Here is a 20,852-nt window from a genome sequence, read left to right as displayed (position 1 = left end):
CTACTGGGACTACAGGCCTACACCACCACACCCAGCCTAGTAAAGCACTTACCAAGAACCATGAGGGCCTGGTTTTCACCCCTAGCACCCACATGGTGCACACTTGCACTCCCAGTGCTGGGAAGACAGAGACAGAAAGACCTTTAGGGACCACTGGCCAGCCAGTCTAGTCTAACAGATGAGCTCTACCCAGTAAGAGACCTTGTCTCTAAAACAGTGGACAGCTGAAGGAATGACATTTGAAGTTGGCCACTGACCTCTAGTACACACACACACACACACACACAGGCATTATTTCAGAGAATTTACTGTACAGTGAAAGTAAAGAGATGCCCATAGCATGTGCTTGGATTAATTAGGATACTGAGACAGTGAGTCAGATACTCTCTCTGGTAGCGGTAAGATGGGACACCCCGCTGCTCCTGGGTGAATGGTAGATGTGAGCAAGAGTCAAGAGAAGCCATGTGAAAGTTTGTAATACACAAAATTCACAGACTTCTTCACGTAGAACACCTAAGGTAATCAGAAACTCCTTGGTACTCATGAAGGAAACCCTCTCTCTGCATTCACACATGAGCTGCAGGGCAGTGTGGCTCTGGACCGAGCACACGAGAATGATGGCCTCACCGGTGATGTTCTGGAGAAACAGCAGAGGGATATTTCTCTGGCAGCACAGCTGGACGAAGTGAGCACCCTGTAAACACAACATACAAACACCCGATCCTTAACAAAACAAATGAACTTCTCCCCACCCCACACTTCCAGGCAGAGTTAAGAAAGAGCATAGCCCGTGTCTGGCTAGTCTGACCTCCCAGGTACTATGACAACATTTCATTGGCTGCCCTGTCACCAGGACATAAGTGACTGTGGGTCTGCAAGGCCTTTCTATTACCTTTGTATTCACACTTGCCCAAGTGAGTGGTAGGAGTCTGCCCTCATTTTCCAGGTCTCCACTTTAGGAGAGGCAAAACGCAAGCCCTCTGTGGTATCAAGGCTGACGTTTACATCTGGGTGACCATTTGAAATTCCTTCAGATCTAATACTATGTTAAAAGAGACATCTTTCTCACTGACACAATCCAAATAAAATGTGTAGATTAGGTCAGTGTTCGAGACTTCTGGCCTTGAGGCTCTGGAATTGTTTAGTGATTCCAGCTTGTACTCTTTCCCTATCTTGTTTACCATTCCCGTGTGCTTTCTTCTGTTTTTGCAAATCCCTTTTACCTCTTCTAGAAAGGTCCTGGCAGACACACTATAGCAAGATAATTGCTCATCCTCTGTATAACTATGTTTATAGAAATGAGGAAACCACAGAGACCTTTGGGGCTTATTTCAATAAAGGAAATGTCAGACTGGTGCCAAATATAACTTCTCTAGGGCTTACCTGTGCCAAGACGGCAGACAAACCAGATTGTTTGTCTAGCTCTGGCCTGGCCTGATATTTACTCTACGGGAATAAACACACTACATACTCGGTGTGTGTGTGTGCGCCCATGCACGCATGTGTGTATTTTAAGACAGGATATTTTTATGTAGTCCTGGCTATACCGGAATTATCTATGTAGACCAGGCTGGCCTCAAATTCACAAACATTCTCCTGCCTCTGCTTCTCAAGTAGTAAAATTAGAAGCATGTGCCACCACACCTAGCTTTATATATACAGACATATGCATGTACATGTGTATATGTATGCATGTATTCTTTAAGCTGCTATTTAGGAATTTTTAATATCTTTTAAAACACTATAAAACTATTAAATGAAAACTGATAAAACTATATATGGCAAAAATCATTTTTTAAAAAGAAAACAGTACACTTTTAAGAGTATTAAAGGTCCTTTGTTATATGATTATAGGTGTAGCTCAGGCTAGCCTGAACTATCCTCCTATCTCAGCCTCCCAAGTGCTAGGCCTACAGGAGTAAACTACATGTCCAGCTGCTGTCTATTTTGTTTGAGTTTCTTTTCATTTTATAATTAAGTTGGGAGAACTAAATATGTATAGCAGGATATAAAAATTAGTTTTATTGCTAAAACATTTCTTTAAGGACAAATTTATCCTCGATTAGCCTACGAGCTTAACAGCCTGTTCCTCTCAGTAGGGGCACTGCTTTGTTGACTGAAAAGGAAAAACTGAGGGTTTTTTTTTTTTTTGGTTGTTGTTGTTGTTACAATATTTTACCAAAGTGCATGAGTTACATTTCCACAAGCTTAGGTGAATCTGAGACAAAGATGTGAAATCAAGTCCTGAAGTCAGAGCACGAGGGACTCCTGCATTCACGGCTGCAACTGCAGTAACAATGACCTACGATCTGCACGTCACCCAAAAAGCAAAAGTAACATGGAAAAGATGGCTGGAGAGGTCACAACTCAGAACCACAGACAAACGGTATCAGAACCTCCCTAGCATGGGGGGGCCTATAGCATGAGGCAAGAATTCCCTGCCTTCTCAGAACACTTCCAGGTAATATAATTCCAGCCTCTCAGGGGGATCTTCCTAAGTCACCCAGTAGGCTTTAATAGTGCTACACCCAGCTCCTCACACCATGTAAAGCACCATAGAAGTCAGTCCAACACCAGCACTGTGCACAAGTACACACAGGGGGTTCTACTTCCAACACCAGCACTGTGCACAAGCAGAAACAGACTGCTCTGCTTGCTAAGAGGTCCAGGTAATACTATAAAGCTCTCATACAATACATTTTAATCTATTACATGACCTTCAAAATTAATTATGGTAAATCAGAAAATCTTAATGCATGTCACAGTACTTGCCTTCTTAGCAGATTCAGAAAACAAAACTCCATTGTTTCCAATGATGCCAACGGGGTACCCAAATATTCGAGCAAATCCTCAAGAGAAAATTAAAAAAAAAGTTATGTTTTTCAGGGGGCCGTTCTTTCGCAGCAGAAGCATACTGCACATTCTTTAATTTGAGATCAAAGGCTAAAATGTAAATAGAAATGGTCTATAGGAAAAAAAAAAATTCCTGTGTGTGTGTGTGGTTTTTTTTTATTCCTAAAGGTACTAGGTTTCTTGTTCCTTCTGTTGGTGCTTCTCGAAAGCCCATGTTCCATGTAAGGTTATCCATATTTACATGGTTTGATTAAGTGACTCATTTAGAATATGTACGTATCACACATGTGAGTGCCCCCCACCCCTCAGGGTACCAGAGACCAGGGTGTCCTGAAATATTTCTCAAACTTGGGCTAGAGAGATGGCTCAGTGGTTAAGAGCACTGGCTGTTCTTCCAGAGGTCCTGAGTTCAATTCCCAGCAACTACATGGGGGCTCACAGCCATCTGTAATGGGATCTGATGCCCTCTTCTGGTACACAGATAAGCATGTACATAGCGTACTTGTATATATAAAACAAATTCATAATCTTTAAAAATGATAAAAATTCAAACTTTAAAGAAATTCTTTAAAAAGAATATTCTGATCTTCGCACACATACACACACACACCCGCACACACACACACACACACACACACACACACACACACACGGGAAAAATCACAGCCTGTCATTTTGAGAGACAGATGCTTAAGGTGATTTGCAAACCAGAAGAACTTGATTAAAGAAAAATTCTTTCCTCTTTCAACAAGCCTGGGTCCTACTAGAAGCAGGTGCCAAGTGCTCGGAGCCCAAGAACAGGTCCTCCAAGACTCACACAAGGAAAATGAATAAAAAGTGTGGCAACATATGGACTGAGTCACAATGCTGAATTCTGAATTACCATTGCTGCTTTGGTTCTTTGCTTCTAGCCTTGTCTGGATTTTATTATTTTTTTGCCATCATTTTTTATATGTGATAGAACACGCTCTGAGGGCCACATAGGATTCTCTGTGTTTCTAAGGCCTAATGTCCCAGCCAAAGGCCTATGTATGATGAACATTCTAAGTGTATTGACCCTTTAGAAGCTGCAGAAGAGGAGAAGGCCCAAGATGTCCTTAGTCCTGCCCTACCCACAAAGGGATGGAAATCTGACACATGATGCTACCCAATTTTTAGCCACTTACAACTCAGCCCTCCCAATGTCCTGTGGGGGTAGGAGTGAGCAGGCGGGGGCAGGAGTGGGTGTTGAGGCACAGGCAGACAGGCTGAGTTGGGCACATGCTTTCATTATGCCAGCCTCTCAATCAAGAAAGGACCTTTACGAATTACCTGACCCAAACAGAAAAAATCAGAGTATGTCACAGAAATCTCCTAGGCTTAGAAGAAACCTTAAAGAGCTTGCAGAAATACCCAAGCCTCTGACATCTAGCTCCACTCTCTCCTTTCAGGCCTTCTACTCATCTCTCTCTCCCCTGACCCCAGCCTTATACATGAATTCCAGTACAATGGAGAAAAGATGGGGAAACCAGCTTTGTCCTTGACACAAGGACACAAGAGTGCCATGGTCTTTTGGCAGGTACCAGGCAAAGCACTTAGAAGGAGACAACAGAGACAGCCCATCCATCTTAGAGGAAGCACAGTCTCCCTGGATTGTTTTAAACCACGACACAATGAGGGCTACATCCTGCACCGCTGCCAGGCAAATCCAGCCTATATATCAAACAAAAAGCTCTTAATCACTTAAACACCTAAAGAGAAAACCATAAATTCCTCTTCCAGCATGAGCCATCCTCTTACTCATAAATCGAGCTAGGAGGAATTGCCAAGGTCCAGCCCTAAGCCGCTATAGACAGCTGCAATTTGGATTTTTGTAGCTTCTTTTTTCCCTGGTCTACTAAAGTTTTATTCAGAAGAAATACTGTATTTTCAGGCTTTTTACAGTCTAATAAAATTCACAAAATTTGTTCTGCCATTATCCACTGGTGGGTTACTATGAGTCTAGCGTCTGTTTGAAATGGTTTCTTTCAGAAGCTGACAGTGCCAACCAACACTTTAGACCAAAGAACTAACTTGTATACGCACTGTTTTCCCTGACCCATGGCACACTGACCTGAATTTTCAACTTGCCGTTTGAATGTATCCCTTAAGAGGAGCCTGGCGAGATGCCTCTGAGGTCAAGAACACTTGCTGCTCTTGCAGAAGACATGGGTTCAATTCCAAGCACCCACATTCGGTGACTCAGAATTGCCTGGAACTCCAGTGCCCTAGCGTAGCCTCCAAGGTCACCAGAAAGATATGTGGTACGCATAAACATATGTAGGCATACACTCACACACATAAAAAATAAATTAACCTCAGGAAACAAAAATATCTGCATCTTCTGTGTGACTCTGGATGACCTGGAGCTGTACAAGGAGACACGGCTGAAGTCCTGAAAAGAATTGCTACCCAGAGAACAAAAGGTGTTGCTAATACTCTCAGTCCCTGCCACATCAAGGCCACAAGGTCACAGGTCAAGAGATTACGCCATAGCATCAGGCCATCGTCATTTTAAGCTCTTTGGATCCAGGAAGTCATTCGGATACAAACCATCTTCATAAAGCAGTGACACCCGACAGCTGACTCACTCACTTATGCCTCTCTGGGTAGCAAAGCTCCTGGTGTGAGCTTTGTGGCAAGTGATGACTTATTTCCAAAGCAATCGGAAAAACGGTTGTGTATTCAACTCTTCGCTTTTGTACCTGTAACTAGGGTGTCTCCATATAAGGCCTTGAACTCATTGAATCTGCTTCCATCCACGATTCTAGCAATGACCTAAGAGGAAAAATAACAATGCCCCTGAGAAATTACATCACACAAGCATGTCTGCAGTGACTGAAGTTATTTAAAGGGAAGGCAATTCACAGCGATGTCAAGTTCAATCTCAGGCTACACAGAAGAGCTCTTCTGAATGCCCCTTGACATGTGCACTGCCAGGGCCCAGAGTCATCCCACACTATGAGCCTTATGGTATGCATAAACATATGTAGGCAAATACTCATACACATAAAAAAAAAATAAGCCTTAGGAAACAACAATTATCTACAGGGAGGCTGTGGGAAGATTGAATTCACTCAACAGCCTTCTGTGAAATTATACATTCCATGGAATTCTGGATGAACTGGAGCCAAACAAGGAGGCAAGGCTAAAGTCTTGAAAATAGCTGCGTACAGGAGCCGCAGCAAAGAATCTGGGGCTGGTGGCTAAGCCCAGTGCTCCAGGGGCCTGATCAGTGCCTTGGTAGGGCTTCAAAGAATCAATGAAAACCCAAAGCCCAGCTGAGGGTCTGGAGTGAGGAACACTGGATGGCTCTGCTTGTCACCCCGTGTGCCAAGGTAAGTCACTTCTTAGAAAGCATTGTCATTTACTCCGTGACAGTGCGAAGGTGAAGAAAGGATTCTGACAGCTGGGGACCAAGATGAACTGGTAGGAGTGGAGCCTGCCTGTAAATGATGCTGAGCTGAACAATGGCTCCAACTGCAGCTCTGCCACAGGGAAACTCATCACAAGACCCTTAAAGCCCTGGGGAGGCAGCTTGGTGGCAGAGTACTTGGTGAGCTTGTGCGAAGCCCCGGGTTCCATCCCCAGCACTGCCTCCCTCCCCCAAACAATCCATAAAGCTCTCTACACCTGTTGGTGACCTCACCCTCAATAGAGGATCGCATTTAAAACGTATTAACTAAAGCACGTGGTCTCTGACTAAAAAGCAGCTATTATTACTGTTAAGCCTCAATAAATGTTCATTAAGTCCCAGTATGAGCCAGCTGAGAGACTGGCTACAAATATTGTTAACCTAAAAGGAGCAGAGATTTCTAGAGTGCTAATCCTTGACTTTCCACCATAGAAGTCTTTCAGTAGAGTGCCTGCTCAGCCCGCTTGAGGACCTGACTCCAATCCTAGTACCAAGAGAGAAGACTGTTACACACGAAGCCTGTCCCGTGCTGCTCTTGAACTCCTCTGAGATGGTACATACGACTCCATGACACTCATGCTCCCTTAGCTGAGAAGTGAGGGACCTCACTTTTCAGAAAGTAAAAACTTACTTTAAATTGCTTTTTTAGTTATCTTCCTAAATATGGGAGCAAACCAATTTTTTGGTCCTGTGGACCTCGCAAAGTGAACCTTTTGACAATCAACACATCCCAGAGTCATTCTTCCGCATGAAGGTGAAGCGCCCCAGAGGTCTGAGAAATCTGGGGCCACTTCGTATCAAACCATCTCGTACTGGCTTTCTAATCAGTACCATCCTTATACAGAAAGTATATCCATTACCTTCAGAAGAACGCAAACATCAGGAACAGACAATAAGATAATATTTGAGCAGCAGAAGCCATTTGCTTGGAAAGGCTGGGTCACCACTGCCCCTGACTGAGAGGATCCGCCCCAGAGGCCAGGTTTTCCAGTATCACAGCAGCTGCTCATGCTACAGAGGCCTCTCTGTAAGGCTTATTTATTGCAGAGAAGATGGAAACATCATAATAAGTGACCAGCAAGAAGCAGCAAAGGCTAGATTTCCGTGAATGCAGTCAGAAGCACGCGGAGGCGGAGATGGGTGTCCGCTGGTTCTCGGCCTCTGAAGCTCACGATCTGCACTCAGTAAATGCTGTCAGGAAAGTAAGTGAAGCAGTGGCTTTTCTGGAAGAGGATCTCAACCATCTCAGAAGACGATGAGCACCATGTCTTCCTGTCTGTGCTAACCTCAAAGTCAGGCTAAGAAGTAACTCTAAACTTCGTAGCTGAGCCACGTGGCTAAAGTGGAATTTCTATAAACTCCAAGATTTCACAGTAGTAACAAAGTGTTGCTTAAATATCTGGAGATATCTCTCCAGGGTGACACCATTTCACCAATTCATGCAAAAACAAAAACAAACAAACAAAAAAAAAACCACGAAAAAGTCTGCCTACCATGTTGCCAGACACCACTTTGGGAACTGAGAGCTAGCCATAGAGAAATGGTTACTGAAGAGATTTTTAAGGATAAGGACTAATATATGTAATTTATACCAGAAAAAGTAGAATTTTTAAAAATTTATATACATGGGGGAAGGGGATTAAACATGTGTGTGTGTGTGTGTGTGTGTGTGTGTGTGTGTGTGTGTATATATATATACATACTTATACCAAAAATACATTATATATTAGAAATACATCATAGTGTGTGTGTATGTGTGTATAGCCATCCCTCATCCATGAGGACTTGTTCTATGTCCATATCCAAATCTCTAGATGCTGAAGTCACTTGCACTGAATGCATTAATACTTGCATATTATTTATGTACATATTCCTTTAAATTTTGAATCATCTCTAGATTAGTCATAATAACATAAGATAAGCGTTCCATATGAGCAGCTGCTATACTATGTTGTTTAGGGAATAATGACAAGGAAAAAAAATCTGTCCATGGTCAGTACAAAAAAATACTCTTTTCAAGGATTTCTGAGCTGAGGTTGGTGGAATCCATGTACACAGAATCCTCAGATATGGAGAGATAACTGTATATACAGATTAAGCCAAAAATATCAAAATATTAGCTGTTCTTTCTGAATGAGAGAACAAGCAATTTTATTTTATTTTCTGTGTTCTCTACCCACCGCACCCCCCCTCATAGCCAATACAAAATAGTCTTATAGTCAAGAGGGAAAGTAACTTAAGATATTAAAGCCTCCAGCAAAAAATCTCATTAAGATGATTTCCTAATTTAAAATGTATTCTGCCAGCTATAGAGAACTGAAGAAAATCAAAGCCTACACACTCTAAGCAAACACTGGAAACTGTCACTCTAGCTTCCAGAAGGCTATGTCACAATCTGTAACCATAGCAACACTTCCAGCTATAATTGTCTACTCTTTGCTAATGTCATAGTGATCTAAAAAGGTATGCTTTTCTCTTCTAACAACTTACTGACATTCTGTCTATTTGGCGAAATAAGAACACGGAGAGAAAGTAGTTGAAAATGGTGTGCCTGCCCTCCATCACTCTTGCTGCCCACAACAGCACGAGTCGCACCCGGTGAACAAACCAAGCTGCCTCGTGGTACACTGAAAACTTCCCGATCGCTGAGAGCCTTTCCTCATTTGCGGCTTCCTGTAGACCAGCACCACCAGGTGCACCAGTCAGGATAGCTCTCCTGGATGTCACCGCTCCTTACTAAGACCCACAGTTGTCCCTTTGCCTGAACAGAAACTTGAGGGGTGGCAGCTCGACGCACGGCTTGGGCCCCACCTCCCACATACCTCCCGGACGTCAAAGCTCCTCTTCAGGTTGGCGCCGACTATTCCATACAGTTCATCTGCAGGGAACAGGGGCTCCTCAGAAGGCTCAACGGTGACCTACGGGAATTTAGGACAAGTGCACTGCATTCAAGGTCAGGATTCAGGACAGGACACAGTGTCCACAGGATAAGGAAAGACAAAGGTTCCTACTCACATCCATTGTCTTCTGATAATTGAGACTCCTCACAACCTTCCTCGTTAAGTGGAGGGCGTGGTGGTCGTCCAAAGCATAGTGGTCAGTGACCCCAGACTTTCTGCAGAGTAAATAAAACACACTCTAATCAGAACCTGGAAAAGGAGAGTAATTAAATATCACAAGTCCCAGATATTCTCCCTGACCCGAGAATGATGCCACCTTTGCTTCCTTAACAGATGCCATCTTATTTTATTTTCATAATATCCCTGGCGAAAGAGCATCATCCTTACAAAGAGCATCATCCTTATGAAAAGCATCATCCTTACAAACCCTCATCTTATAAAGAGAGGAACGCCAGAGGCACAGAGACTAAGACCAGCAGCTGTTGCATCAGAGCTCACATTTTGGATTTCTCACCCTGACCTGAAGGCTACAGGGCTTGCTCATAGGACTTCTATCCAGGCTCATCCTGTATACCTTAAACAGAACTGTGTGTGATGCCCAACCACACCCAGCATGTGTTCACAGAGTAGTTACAGGACACATCAGTAGCCAGCTGAGCCAGTGGTCTCCCCTCCCTTAGACTGCTGAGCTGCCTTCCTACCAGGTTATAAGTGAGGGTCATTCTCACTTGTAAACAAAAAGGCTCGAATACACTGACCCTCAGACAACAGATAAAAATAGGAACAGAAGCCGGGCGGTGGTGGCACACACCTTTAATCTCAGCACTTGGGAGGCAGAGGCAGGCGGATTTCTGAGTTCAAGGCCAGCCTGGTCTATCTACAGAGTGAGTTCCAGGACAGCCAGGACTATACAGAGAAACCCTGTCTCGAAAAACCAAAAAAAAAAAAAAAGGGGGGGGGGGAACCAGATACCGTGGCTCTGTGGTGAAAGCCCTGAGAGCTTTCGGTCATTCAAATGTAGTACATTAGGCATAAGCTCGCTCTGGGGGTCAGCTCTGTCCCAAGCAGTGGCTTGCTATCTCTGATACAAGTTTACAAGGGCTTGCTCACTCTCAGCTGATTCTCCACCACCATGTCTGCCTATGCATTCTCCATTATGACAATAATGGATTAAACCTTCAAAACCGTAAGGCAGCCCCAATGAAATGTTTTCCTTTATAAGAGTTGCTGTGGCCATGTCTCTTCACTGCAACAGAACTCAAACAAAGACAGTGTGGGTAAAGGATTACAAACAGGTTTGATATCTTGTCCAACTTTTGAAAGTCGTTCTAGTGTTCTAAACAAGAGCAGAGACCACATTTACTCCTCCCGAGCACACACGGCAGCCCCTCCAGCTCCTAAAAAGATTTGACAGACCAAATTAGCTCTAAATGCTTCGCACATAACGGCAACCGTAGCTGCGGACTCCTCGCTGCACTGTGATTCAGTAGAAATGGAAGCAGAGAGAAGATTCTAATTTAACATTGAATTCAATGCTTTCTTATGAAAACTGCCTAAAGCTTGCCATAACAGGAAAGAGAAATTTTGGATGAGACACTATGTAAATCTTTGTTTAAAATTAACTCTTAATGATGACTAAGCAGGTATAAACATATATTGAAAAGACAGAGAAGCCAACAAATTTCTGACTCGTTTTGTGTTTCTGTTTCAACTGAAACAGGCAATCTTCCTTACCTGAGTGCAGGGATTATGGCTGTGCCCAGCTGTAACATTGTGTGTTCGGTTTTGTGGATTTTACTTACTCATTATTATTATTATTATTATTAGTGTGTGTGTGTGGTGTAGTGTGTTTGTATGTGTATGATGTTTGTGTGATGTGTGTTTGTGGTGTGTGTAGTATATGTGTGTGTGTGGTATATGTGTATGTGGTGTGTGTGTGTGTGTTGTGTGTGTGGTGTAATGTGTTTGTGTGTGTGTGTGTGTGTTATGGTGTGTATACAACAACACTCATACCAAGGCCCATAAACCCAGGTCAGAGAAGAACTTCCAAGAGTCAGCTCTCTCTCTACCAGGCTCCAGGTCTAAAACTGTGTTTGTCCAGCTTTCGAGACAAGCTCTTCAACCCTATTTTTTCAAAAAGCTGTCACCACCTTCCCATTTCCTCATGACGGTCAACAGATCATCACGGACTACAGGAAGTAATGCTAACAGAGTATTTGATGAGCACTAACGAGGAGGCTTCTATTCCAATCTTCGCCTTACGGAGCAGCAAATGGGCCTCAAAGAAGTTAATCACCTCCGCTAAGTCACAAGGGCAATCAGGGTGACAAATGGAAGCTAAATTCCAGAGTCCCTTCACTGATTAAGACAGACTACTTACAGCATCACCCTTTTAAAACTGCTAAGATGTAAGATAATAATAATAATAATGTTCCCCAAATACTACCTTCCTCTCTTTCTCCTGATTGAATCAGTCAGCCGGCTGGTGGTGGCACATGCCTTTGATCTCAGCACTCAGGAAGGAGAGGCAGGTGGATTTCTGAGTTCCAGGCCAGCCTGAGCGACAGAAAAAGAAAAGAAAAGAAAACAAAAACCCAAAACAGCAAAAGGTAAGTCCACTACAACAAACAACCCAACACGTGCTGAATGAGAGGAATGTGGAAAAGGCCAAGATGAAGGTCCCTTAAGCTAGTCAAAAGTCATGTCCTTTGTAGGAAAGAAACCATCCCTTCTCATTCCATAGTCACTCGGCTCCTTGGGGTGCTGATGACACAGAACAGAGGACTTCTCGTACTTGACAGATAGTCAGGTCTACCTGCCCTTTAGGACACCATGCTGAGTCCTGTATGCTTTCAGGGTAAGGTGAACTGTCCAGTCTGAATTAAGTGCCACCTCTTAACTAGGCAGAGGTTTCCTAACAAGATCAATGTCTGCCCAATGTCTGCAAAGCAATCTCTCCAACACCCCTAACTTCACAGGGCCACAGAAATGTCTGACCCCTGCTCCAGCTTCACATCTGCTTCCCACCCCACACCATTGTCTCCAATGGGGTGGGGGTGGGGTGTGAAGTCATTTCCTGCCATTTTCTTTATCATCTTCTCCTGTATCCTTCATCTATCAAGTCCCTCAAATCCACCTGGATGATAAGATCATGGCTGATAGATACCAAGCATTCGAGTGAGAATGAGAAGAGAATAAGTCAGTGAGAAGTTGCCTCTCTGGCCTCAAGGAAGAGCTGAGGTGCTGTGCTTGCTTTGACAACTTGTGCACTACAATTGGAAGGCTATAGAGAGGATTAGCTCAGCCCCTGTGCTGACACTGGCTCAGAGGATAAGGGCGCTTTCTCCTGATAACTTGGATCAATTCCCAGACCCCACATGGAAGCAGTGGGGACTTGACTTTGACATGCCATGCTCTGACCACATGTCATTACGGCATACGCATACTCACATATGTGAGTGGATTCACATTTGCCTGTTCACAAATACACACTAAGGGTTGTTCATTTGTTTGTTCTTTTATTTTTTTTTTGTTTTGTTTTTTGTTTTTTTGTTTGTTTTTGTTTTTCGAGACAGGGTTTCTCTGTATAGCCTTGGCTGTCCTGGAACTCACTTTGTAGACCAGGCTGGCCTGGAACTCAGAAATCCACCTGCCTCTGCCTCCAGGGTGCAGGGATTAAAGACATGTGCCACCACGCCCTTGCTCTTAAGCGGCTAACACTCTCACTTGAGAAAAAGCTCCACAATCCAAAGAACTGAACCCAGAACAGCCTTCTGGAAACAAACTATGGTTTGACCTGGCAAGATAAGCAGAGGGAAAACAATGGAAAACCTTCCTTTAAGCAAACACAATGGCCATGGATCCTAAAAGGAAGCAGTGTTCCTGCTTTACCTGCAATGCAGGTCGGCACCTCCGAGATCCTCAGCGGACACCTCTTCACCTGTAGCTGCCTTCACCTACAAGGATAAAAGCCATGGTGAGCCTGGCTCACGGATACTAACAAGCACATTGCTTAAGCTGACCACACCTACATCCTTCCTTCCACAAAGCTGAAGTTCACTGTGCTTTCCCACGCCACCTCTAGGCAGAGTGAGAGATTACTATCCCCAGCTTACAGAAGGGAGACCTAAACCCAGGCTCACTGAGAGCTGCCCACAACTCCTGTACAAATGATGGAGTCTCGGGACTCACCCTTCTCTTCATGATGCTGCCCAGGACACCTTAAACTCTTTGTGTACCGTCATCTCTTACTGTCTGGGATCCTTTTTTCTTTCACCTACCTGGTGAGCTCCCTCTTGGCCTGCAGGAGTCCTCATGGTGGTGACACCCTATGGTATTAACCATGTAATGCTGGGCAAACTGAGGGTCCAAGAAGAGAATCTAATCTCACTTACACATCTGCATGCTATCTTCTGGTCTGTATTTCAGCACTCTTTATGTATTTCTCTCATCAGCTCTATACTGTGGGGTCCTCAGGAGATCCATTCATCTTCAAATACTCAATAACCAGGCTATAAAATCCAGTTATTTTATCTTTAAAGTGGGAAAAAAGATCACCTACATAAGTTACCCAAATCTAAGATCTGACAGGATGGAGCCAAGAAAAGGAAGAAAATCAAGCAATAAATCAAGAATGACTTAAGAAACTAAGAACTACAAGAAACCACAACATGAAAGTGAAAGGAGAGGTCATTTAGAACCCAGTGCCACCTTGTCTTGTAGAAGCTGTTTGTTGATTCCTTCTTCCTGGGCTGACTAATCTGTTTCTTGAGATAAAAATAAAAAGATTTTATTAAAATATCAAGAATTAACCTAAGCTACAGCCCAGGGAAGCTATTCTTCACTGTATCAAAGGCTCTCTTTTTAAATAAAATATCTTTCCACAGAGAGAGGCAATTAAAATTTTCACCTCCAATTATCCCACCCTCAGAAGTTAATTATTGGTTCTCTTTCCAAAAAAAAAAAAAAAAAAAAAAACAGTGCAAAATGGCTTTCAGTCCAGATAATAACTAATTATAAGAGGTGTCTGAATATTTAAAGTCATAAAAAGAGATAAACAACAGATATACTATATTTATTCTCAGGACTCTGACTAATTTCCAGTGGGGAAAAATAGGGTTGTCATCAGTTCGTATTTGTTAAACGCCCACAGCACGCTTGGTGCTGTGAAAGGTTCAGTGGCACAAGTCAGGAACAATAAGAGGGCTCATTCTAGTAACAGCGAGTTGGGAAGGTAAAGGAGCCAGAACAGAAAGTTCTCCCTCACCCTCTTCTGCTTAGTCATCTGCTTCAACCACACTAAGCTGCTTCAACTAACAGGACCTGAACTCCATCCACCCTGCAAAGCCTCTCCCCAGCTGCCTACACAAGGGTCAGGATATGGAATTCTCAGTGCCTGGTCCTTCAGATTCTTCCTCCCCTAAACCTTAGTCTCTCCTGGACCACTGACAGAAGTTCTGATCTGGAGAACTCCAGGCTTCCGTGGCCACTAAGTGATGGCGAATCTGAATCCGTGGGTAGAGCTCAGTGAACCCTTCTGAAACACTGGATGTTGCGCCACCAGCACTGCAGGCCATAATTCCTCCCAACAGAAGTTTGCAAACATTAACACACCTTTCCTCTTAAAGATATGTACCCTTCCTAATGCAAAAGTACACTTTCCCCTCATGAGCTATTACAAACAGCATGGGGAAAAGATAACAGATAAGAAAATTAACATTCAAAATAACATTGGAGTGTTACTACAGTTAAAGTACCAGCTCCTACTGGTCTACCTTATCTTCTTGGGAGAATCGCTTAGGAGAACACTTACTTTGCATGAAAATGAGTTTCTACAAGTAACCAGCAAGCCTTGGGGCCCACCATGGTAAAGCATACATTTCAAAGGCTTTTTTTTTTTTTTTTTTGTAATCATGAGATTGTGCAGCCATCACCACTACCTAATTCCAGAACATTCCATGACTCTCAGAAGAACCTCCATTCAGCAGTGGCCATTCCCCCTTCCTCCCTCCCCCTAGACCCTGGTAACCACTATTCTACTTTCTATTCCATGATTTTGGCACCCTTAAATATTTTTTTTTTTTTTTTTGGTTTTTCGAGACAGGGTTTCTCTGTATAGCTCTGGCTGTCCTGGAACTCACTTTGTAGACCAGGCTGGCCTCGAACTCAGAAATCCGCCTGCCTCTGCCTCCCGAGTGCTGGGACTAAAGGCATGCGCCACCACGCCCGGCTCACCCTTAAATATTTATGAAAGTGACACCACAGTTTTGTGTGTGTCTCACATATTTCCCATCCATGCAGTGAAGACCTTTCTATGTCTGAATAATGTTTTAGCACATGTATGTTATAGTTGTATAATTCCTTGGACTTTCTAGTAACTATTAGATTTTTGGGGGGTTTTCTGTACACGAGATATTCTGTAGCAAGGCACATGATTTCCTGCTTTGAGATCTAGGATCATAGGATGACATTAGCATGTTAACAAATGCATTGCTGAGAACCTTTACTATGGAGTCAGTCAAAGGGAAGTGAAGACCAGTGAGCTATGCATAGCCCTGTTCTTAGGACTACAGTTTAACTCTATGTGGCTACCCTACTGAAATATCTGTGTATGTATGTATGTGTGTGTGTGTGATGAATACTGACACATGCTCAGTACATGCTCTACCACCAAGCTATACCCCAGCTTGATCTGAATTGCTAGCTGGTTTTGTCAATATTTTGGCACCTATCCATTGCACAGCAATAGTATTTGTTAGCGTATAGCATTAGCAAGTTTGTGATAGTATTCGCAAGCGTGTCCTATTCTTGAATCCTATTTACTCCTCACTACCCTCTCCTGACTCGTTCCTTCTTCCTGTTAATTCTCTTCCTCTTCTCAAATACCCTATTCTCTACATCCTAGCTTTCATATCATATATGATGTGGGTGCTCGGGAACTGAGTTCAGGTTCCCAGGCTTACAAAGCAAGCTCTTTATCCCCTGGGCCATCTCCCCCACCCTGCTGAATAAAACTCTACTACTACTACTTCTACTTCTATTACTACTACTACTACTATTATACACACACACACACACACACACTCACACACACACACACACACTCACATTTTCTTTACCCATTTCTCTGTAGATGGACATCTAGGCTGACTCCATAACTTATCTTCTATTGTGAATACTGCTGTAATAGACATGCACTCTCAGTAGGTATTCCATAGCATGCTTATTTAGATTCCTTTAACTACATTCTTAGCAGCAGTACAGTTGGATCATTCTGAGTTAGGGTCTATCTAGTCCACATAGACCTCAAACTTAACACCCTCGACTTCTGCGTCCCCAGTGTTAGAACTGCTAGAGCATTATCTCCATACCTGGCTGAATTCCTAATCTCTTAGTGCTTTGGCACCTCGGCCATTTTCTGGTCTGTCTCCTACAGCCTCCTAGTCTTCCCTGACGTGTGTATAACCCAGGCCTTTCCTAGTACCTCCTACCCAGCCCTACCTAGCAACTGTTAGTACACATGCCCCCCGTGGGATCACTGCTAGCACAAGGGAGGGTTTCCAGACAGGGTGGGACAAAGAAAGGCTGGCCCCGTCTCGGGGTGGCATTGTGAGGCATGCACCCCAGCTGAGGATACAGAAGCAGGGGCTGGAAACTAGCCTTCTGTCCTTCCAGATCTGGGTGCCAAGCACACTCTGGCATAGAGGACACGTGCGTCGGAATTCTATGTTTGCTGTGGGGCCATTGCATCTGGCTTGGTTTTATTTTTTGTTTTTTGTTTGTTTGTTTGTTTTGTTTTTATTTTAAAAAAAACCAAACTTTTAAAGAGGGGGATATTGAGACCAGGTCTCGTGTAGCCCAGGCTGGCCTTGCTCTGTAGCTGACAATGACCCTTACCTTCTGATCCCCCTACCTCTACTTTCTAAATACTAGGAGTATAGCTGTGTGTCATGACATCCAGCTTAAAACACCTTCTAGAATGAGCCAGGCATGCACTAGTCTCAAACAAACGAAAATATTTCTCACACCACATTTCTTCCACTCTATATTATCTTCGCCAGAATTTCATTATGTATGTGAAGGCACACAAATGTGTATTTCTGAACATTTTACCCAAAAGTTGTTCACTATATATAACCCAGAGTAGTCAAATCCTTAAGAGTCAAAAAAGAGAATGTCGAGACCAGCTAGGGCACACGTTAAACCAAGCAGAAACAGACTGATCTCTGTGAGTTCAAGGCCCACCTGGTCTACATAGTCAGTTCTAGGCTAGCCAGGGTGAGGCCAGATATGGCACATGTTAAACCAAGCAAAAACAGATTGATCTCTGTGAGTTCAAGGCCCGCCTGGTCTACAAAGTGGTTCTAGGCTAGCCAGGGTTACACATTGTGTTCCTATCTCAAAGAGAAAGGGGGAGGAACATTAGGGAACATTTAATGGGTTTGTGTTGCAGAAAAAAAAAAAACCACCTTCTAGAGCTAGATATGGCAACAGCTGCATGATAATGCAGATATGCTTAACTTGACTGAAGCAAACAATTAAAATTTAGTACACAGTAAATCTATGTGATGCACTATACTTACCATATTTCTAAAGCATAGAATAGTTTACGTGTTATATGTTTACCTTCAATAAATCAATAATCAGTCAACCAAGAGTCTTATATTCTTACCAAGGGTGGTCCAGCCAAGAAGATGGTACCCTGCTTCTGAACAATGATGTTTTCATCAGCCATTGCAGGCACATACGCGCCTCCTGCCGTACAGGAGCCCATGACCACAGCTATCTGCAAGGGAGACACAGACAAGCCATGGGATGAGACTCTAACAGTATAGCGTGGCATTGGCACAACATCCCTATAGACACTACAGTGTCTAGGTGCTACTAATAGCTGATTCCCTGGACTTCATTTTAGAAATGGAGCCCTGAGATGGTTCTTATTATAGCCTAGGTTAACCTGGAACTCACAATCCTCTCCTCTTCTGAACACTGAGACTCCAGGCACACATCACTCACCCCAACCCCCAACTAAGATAATATCTTTTTTGCTGTGGCTTTAATTTATGTGTGTATGTGTGTGTGTGTGTATGTATGTATGTATGTATGTACGTGTGTATGTATGTGTGTATCCAAAGTATGAGAGCAGGTACCAGTAGAGACCAGAAGAGGGCATCTGATTCGATCTCCTGGAGCAGGAGTTACAAGTTTGTAAGCACCCTGGTGTGGGTACTAGGAACTGAACTGGGTCCTCTGGAAGAGCAGTAAGAGCTATTATTAACTACTTAGCTTTCTCTCCAGCTTCCCAGAATAGTATCTAGACCTCGTGTACAAACTCATCTTAAGAGCTTATGTCACACTCTTACAAAACATACACACGACAAGTCTATCCAGCAGAGAACACTGGCTTGAAAAACTACTAGTGTGAGCAGCGAATGGAGAAAAGAAAACTATCACACGTCCATGTCAATAAAACTGCCTCACAGGGGAACTAAGAACGGTGACCCTAATAATCACGGAGCTCACGGGAATATTCAATAATGTTTTGAATGAATATTATTCATATTTTGTGTTAGCACAAATATGGTATTTTTTAAATATAAAACTAATATTAACATTTATATTTTAAAAGTCCACTCAAATGGCTGAGGAGATAGCTCGGTTGGCAAAGTGACTCCTATATCCATGTAAATAAGTTAGGCATGGTATCCCAGAATCCCAGTGCAGGGGAGGCAGAGAAGCTGACTCTCTGCCCTTCACTGTTCTGATGGCCAAGTCAAATCGGTGAGTTCAGGGAAAGCGAAAGACCTTGCCTCAAATAAATAAATAAATAAATTTTTAAAAAGGATTAGGGAGATGGTCCCCTGCATGAAAGTGTTTTCTGCTCAACCTGAGCAGGAATTGTCCAAATTCCTAGCACCCGTGGAAAAAGCCAGGCATAGCTATGGATGCCCATAAGCCCAGCACAGAAGAGTGGGTCTCAAAAACATGCTGGGCAGATAACCTAGCTGAAGTGGGGAGTTTGTGAACTTCCCACTTAGTAAGTAAGAGATTCTATCTTGAGGCAGTAAGTCAAGGAAGTAGCAGAAAATGACCTCATGTCCTGTCCTACCCTCTTCCTGTGCAAGCCTGAACTCTGACAGACACACATATGCCTCCCACAAGTAAATAAGTAAGTAAATTAGGTGGAGCGTGACCCGATTTTGACCTCAGGCCTACACACACACAAGCACACATGTGCACATGAGGGTGCACACCCCCACATATAACACATAAGCATGTGTGCAGACACAAACACATGGCTGCTCAGAAGACAATGTTGGGCTGGCAAGATGTCTCAATGGGTAAACACACTTGCCACCAAGCCTGAGGATCTGAGTTCAATCCCTAGGACCCATGGTGGAAGGGGAGAACCAACTCCCAAATGTTGCCTACAGGGTCTGGGTCAGTGGTTAGGAACACTTGCTGTTCTTGCAGAGGACTAGATTTGGTTTCCAGAACCCACAAGGCAACTCACGGCTGTCTAAGTCCAGTTCCTCGGGAACCAATGACCTCTTCTGACCTCCATGAACTCTAGGCATGCAAATGCCTACACATACCTACATGCAGGTCAAACACTCAACACACATACAATTCTAAAATATACTTTGTCATCTTCCACATGCATAACAGTGGCATGCACATGTGCAAGCCCTTGCGCACGCGTGCACACACACACACACACAAAGACACACTAATAATAAATACAGTTTTTTTAGGAATTAAAGAAGAAAATGAATCATTGAAGCAGGATGATGCGTTCAAGGAGTTAACAATAATGTTTACTCTCGGTGTTCAAAAGCTTTCCATCTTAGAAAAAGCTTAAGAAAGATCCTTGCTCAGAGATTAGTATGACACAAAGAATAATACATAAGGGTTTAGCTAAGTACCCCTCAAGAGGAATAAAAATATCACCAAAGAAAAATAAGTATAGAATGGATTTTTTAAAAAAGCATCACTCGAAAACAGTTTTTGTTTCTAATCCCAATATTCTTTCTATCAACTTGCCTTAAATTCATGTAAGAATCTGCTTTGATAAACAGCACGCCACACGAATATTAGCTCAAAAGAAGTGTACCGTGAGTTAGCAAATTTCCAACTACACAGCCATTACACAAAGACTCTTTCCTTAACTAAACGTTTTGTGTTTGCTATTAAACTGTCAACATTTAATTGTTAACATCATACAGCAGTGGTTTTCTCTTATCAAACACCCAGAACTGTGCTTTCAAGACACCTACGGCTATAAAAATTCCTCCCATGCACCCAAGGCAGCAACACTCGTAGCCAAGTTTACAGTAGCAGACAGACATCAGCAGCCCACCATGTCTTAGGAATCAGTGAATTGTGGATGAATTGTTTATATCTAAATATGTTCCTTTAAAGTGAGGCAAAATAACAAAATAGAATGCCAATGTGATAAATCTGTGTGATGTGCCTGAGTGTTTTAACTATCTCTGCACTTTATGAATATCTGAAGAATTCTGAGCCTTTTGCAACCCTCTAAGGTAGTGATTCTCCACCTGTGCGTTGCAATCCCTTCATGGTGGAATGACCCTTTCTCAGGGCTCACCCAAGACTATCGGAAAACACAGATATTTACATTCTGGCTCCCAGCAGTAGCAAAATTA

General features: G+C 43.2%; 1 protein-coding gene across 2 annotated transcripts in view; it reads right to left on the bottom strand.

The window, feature by feature from the left end:
- Positions 1-20,852, bottom strand: part of Mccc2 (methylcrotonyl-CoA carboxylase subunit 2) — a 64,494-nt gene that overhangs the window by 9,752 nt on the left and 33,890 nt on the right. For both annotated transcript variants that reach the window (XM_085830885.1, XM_021180108.3), the window contains exons 7-13: positions 17,858-17,971; positions 13,078-13,142; positions 9,302-9,401; positions 9,109-9,204; positions 5,577-5,649; positions 2,773-2,849; positions 628-694 (exon numbers count right to left, since the gene is read on the bottom strand). In XM_085830885.1, the coding sequence (XP_085687011.1) occupies positions 628-694; positions 2,773-2,849; positions 5,577-5,649; positions 9,109-9,204; positions 9,302-9,401; positions 13,078-13,142; positions 17,858-17,971 (592 nt within the window). The remainder of the gene's footprint in view (positions 1-627; positions 695-2,772; positions 2,850-5,576; positions 5,650-9,108; positions 9,205-9,301; positions 9,402-13,077; positions 13,143-17,857; positions 17,972-20,852) is intronic.

This window comes from Mus caroli, unplaced genomic scaffold (assembly GCF_978045245.1).
Source record: "Mus caroli unplaced genomic scaffold, Mus_caroli_1 scaffold_15, whole genome shotgun sequence".
Taxonomy (NCBI): domain Eukaryota; kingdom Metazoa; phylum Chordata; class Mammalia; order Rodentia; family Muridae; genus Mus; species Mus caroli.
The sequence above is the reverse complement of the archived record's forward strand: the minus strand, read 5'-3'. Positions and strand labels throughout refer to the sequence as shown.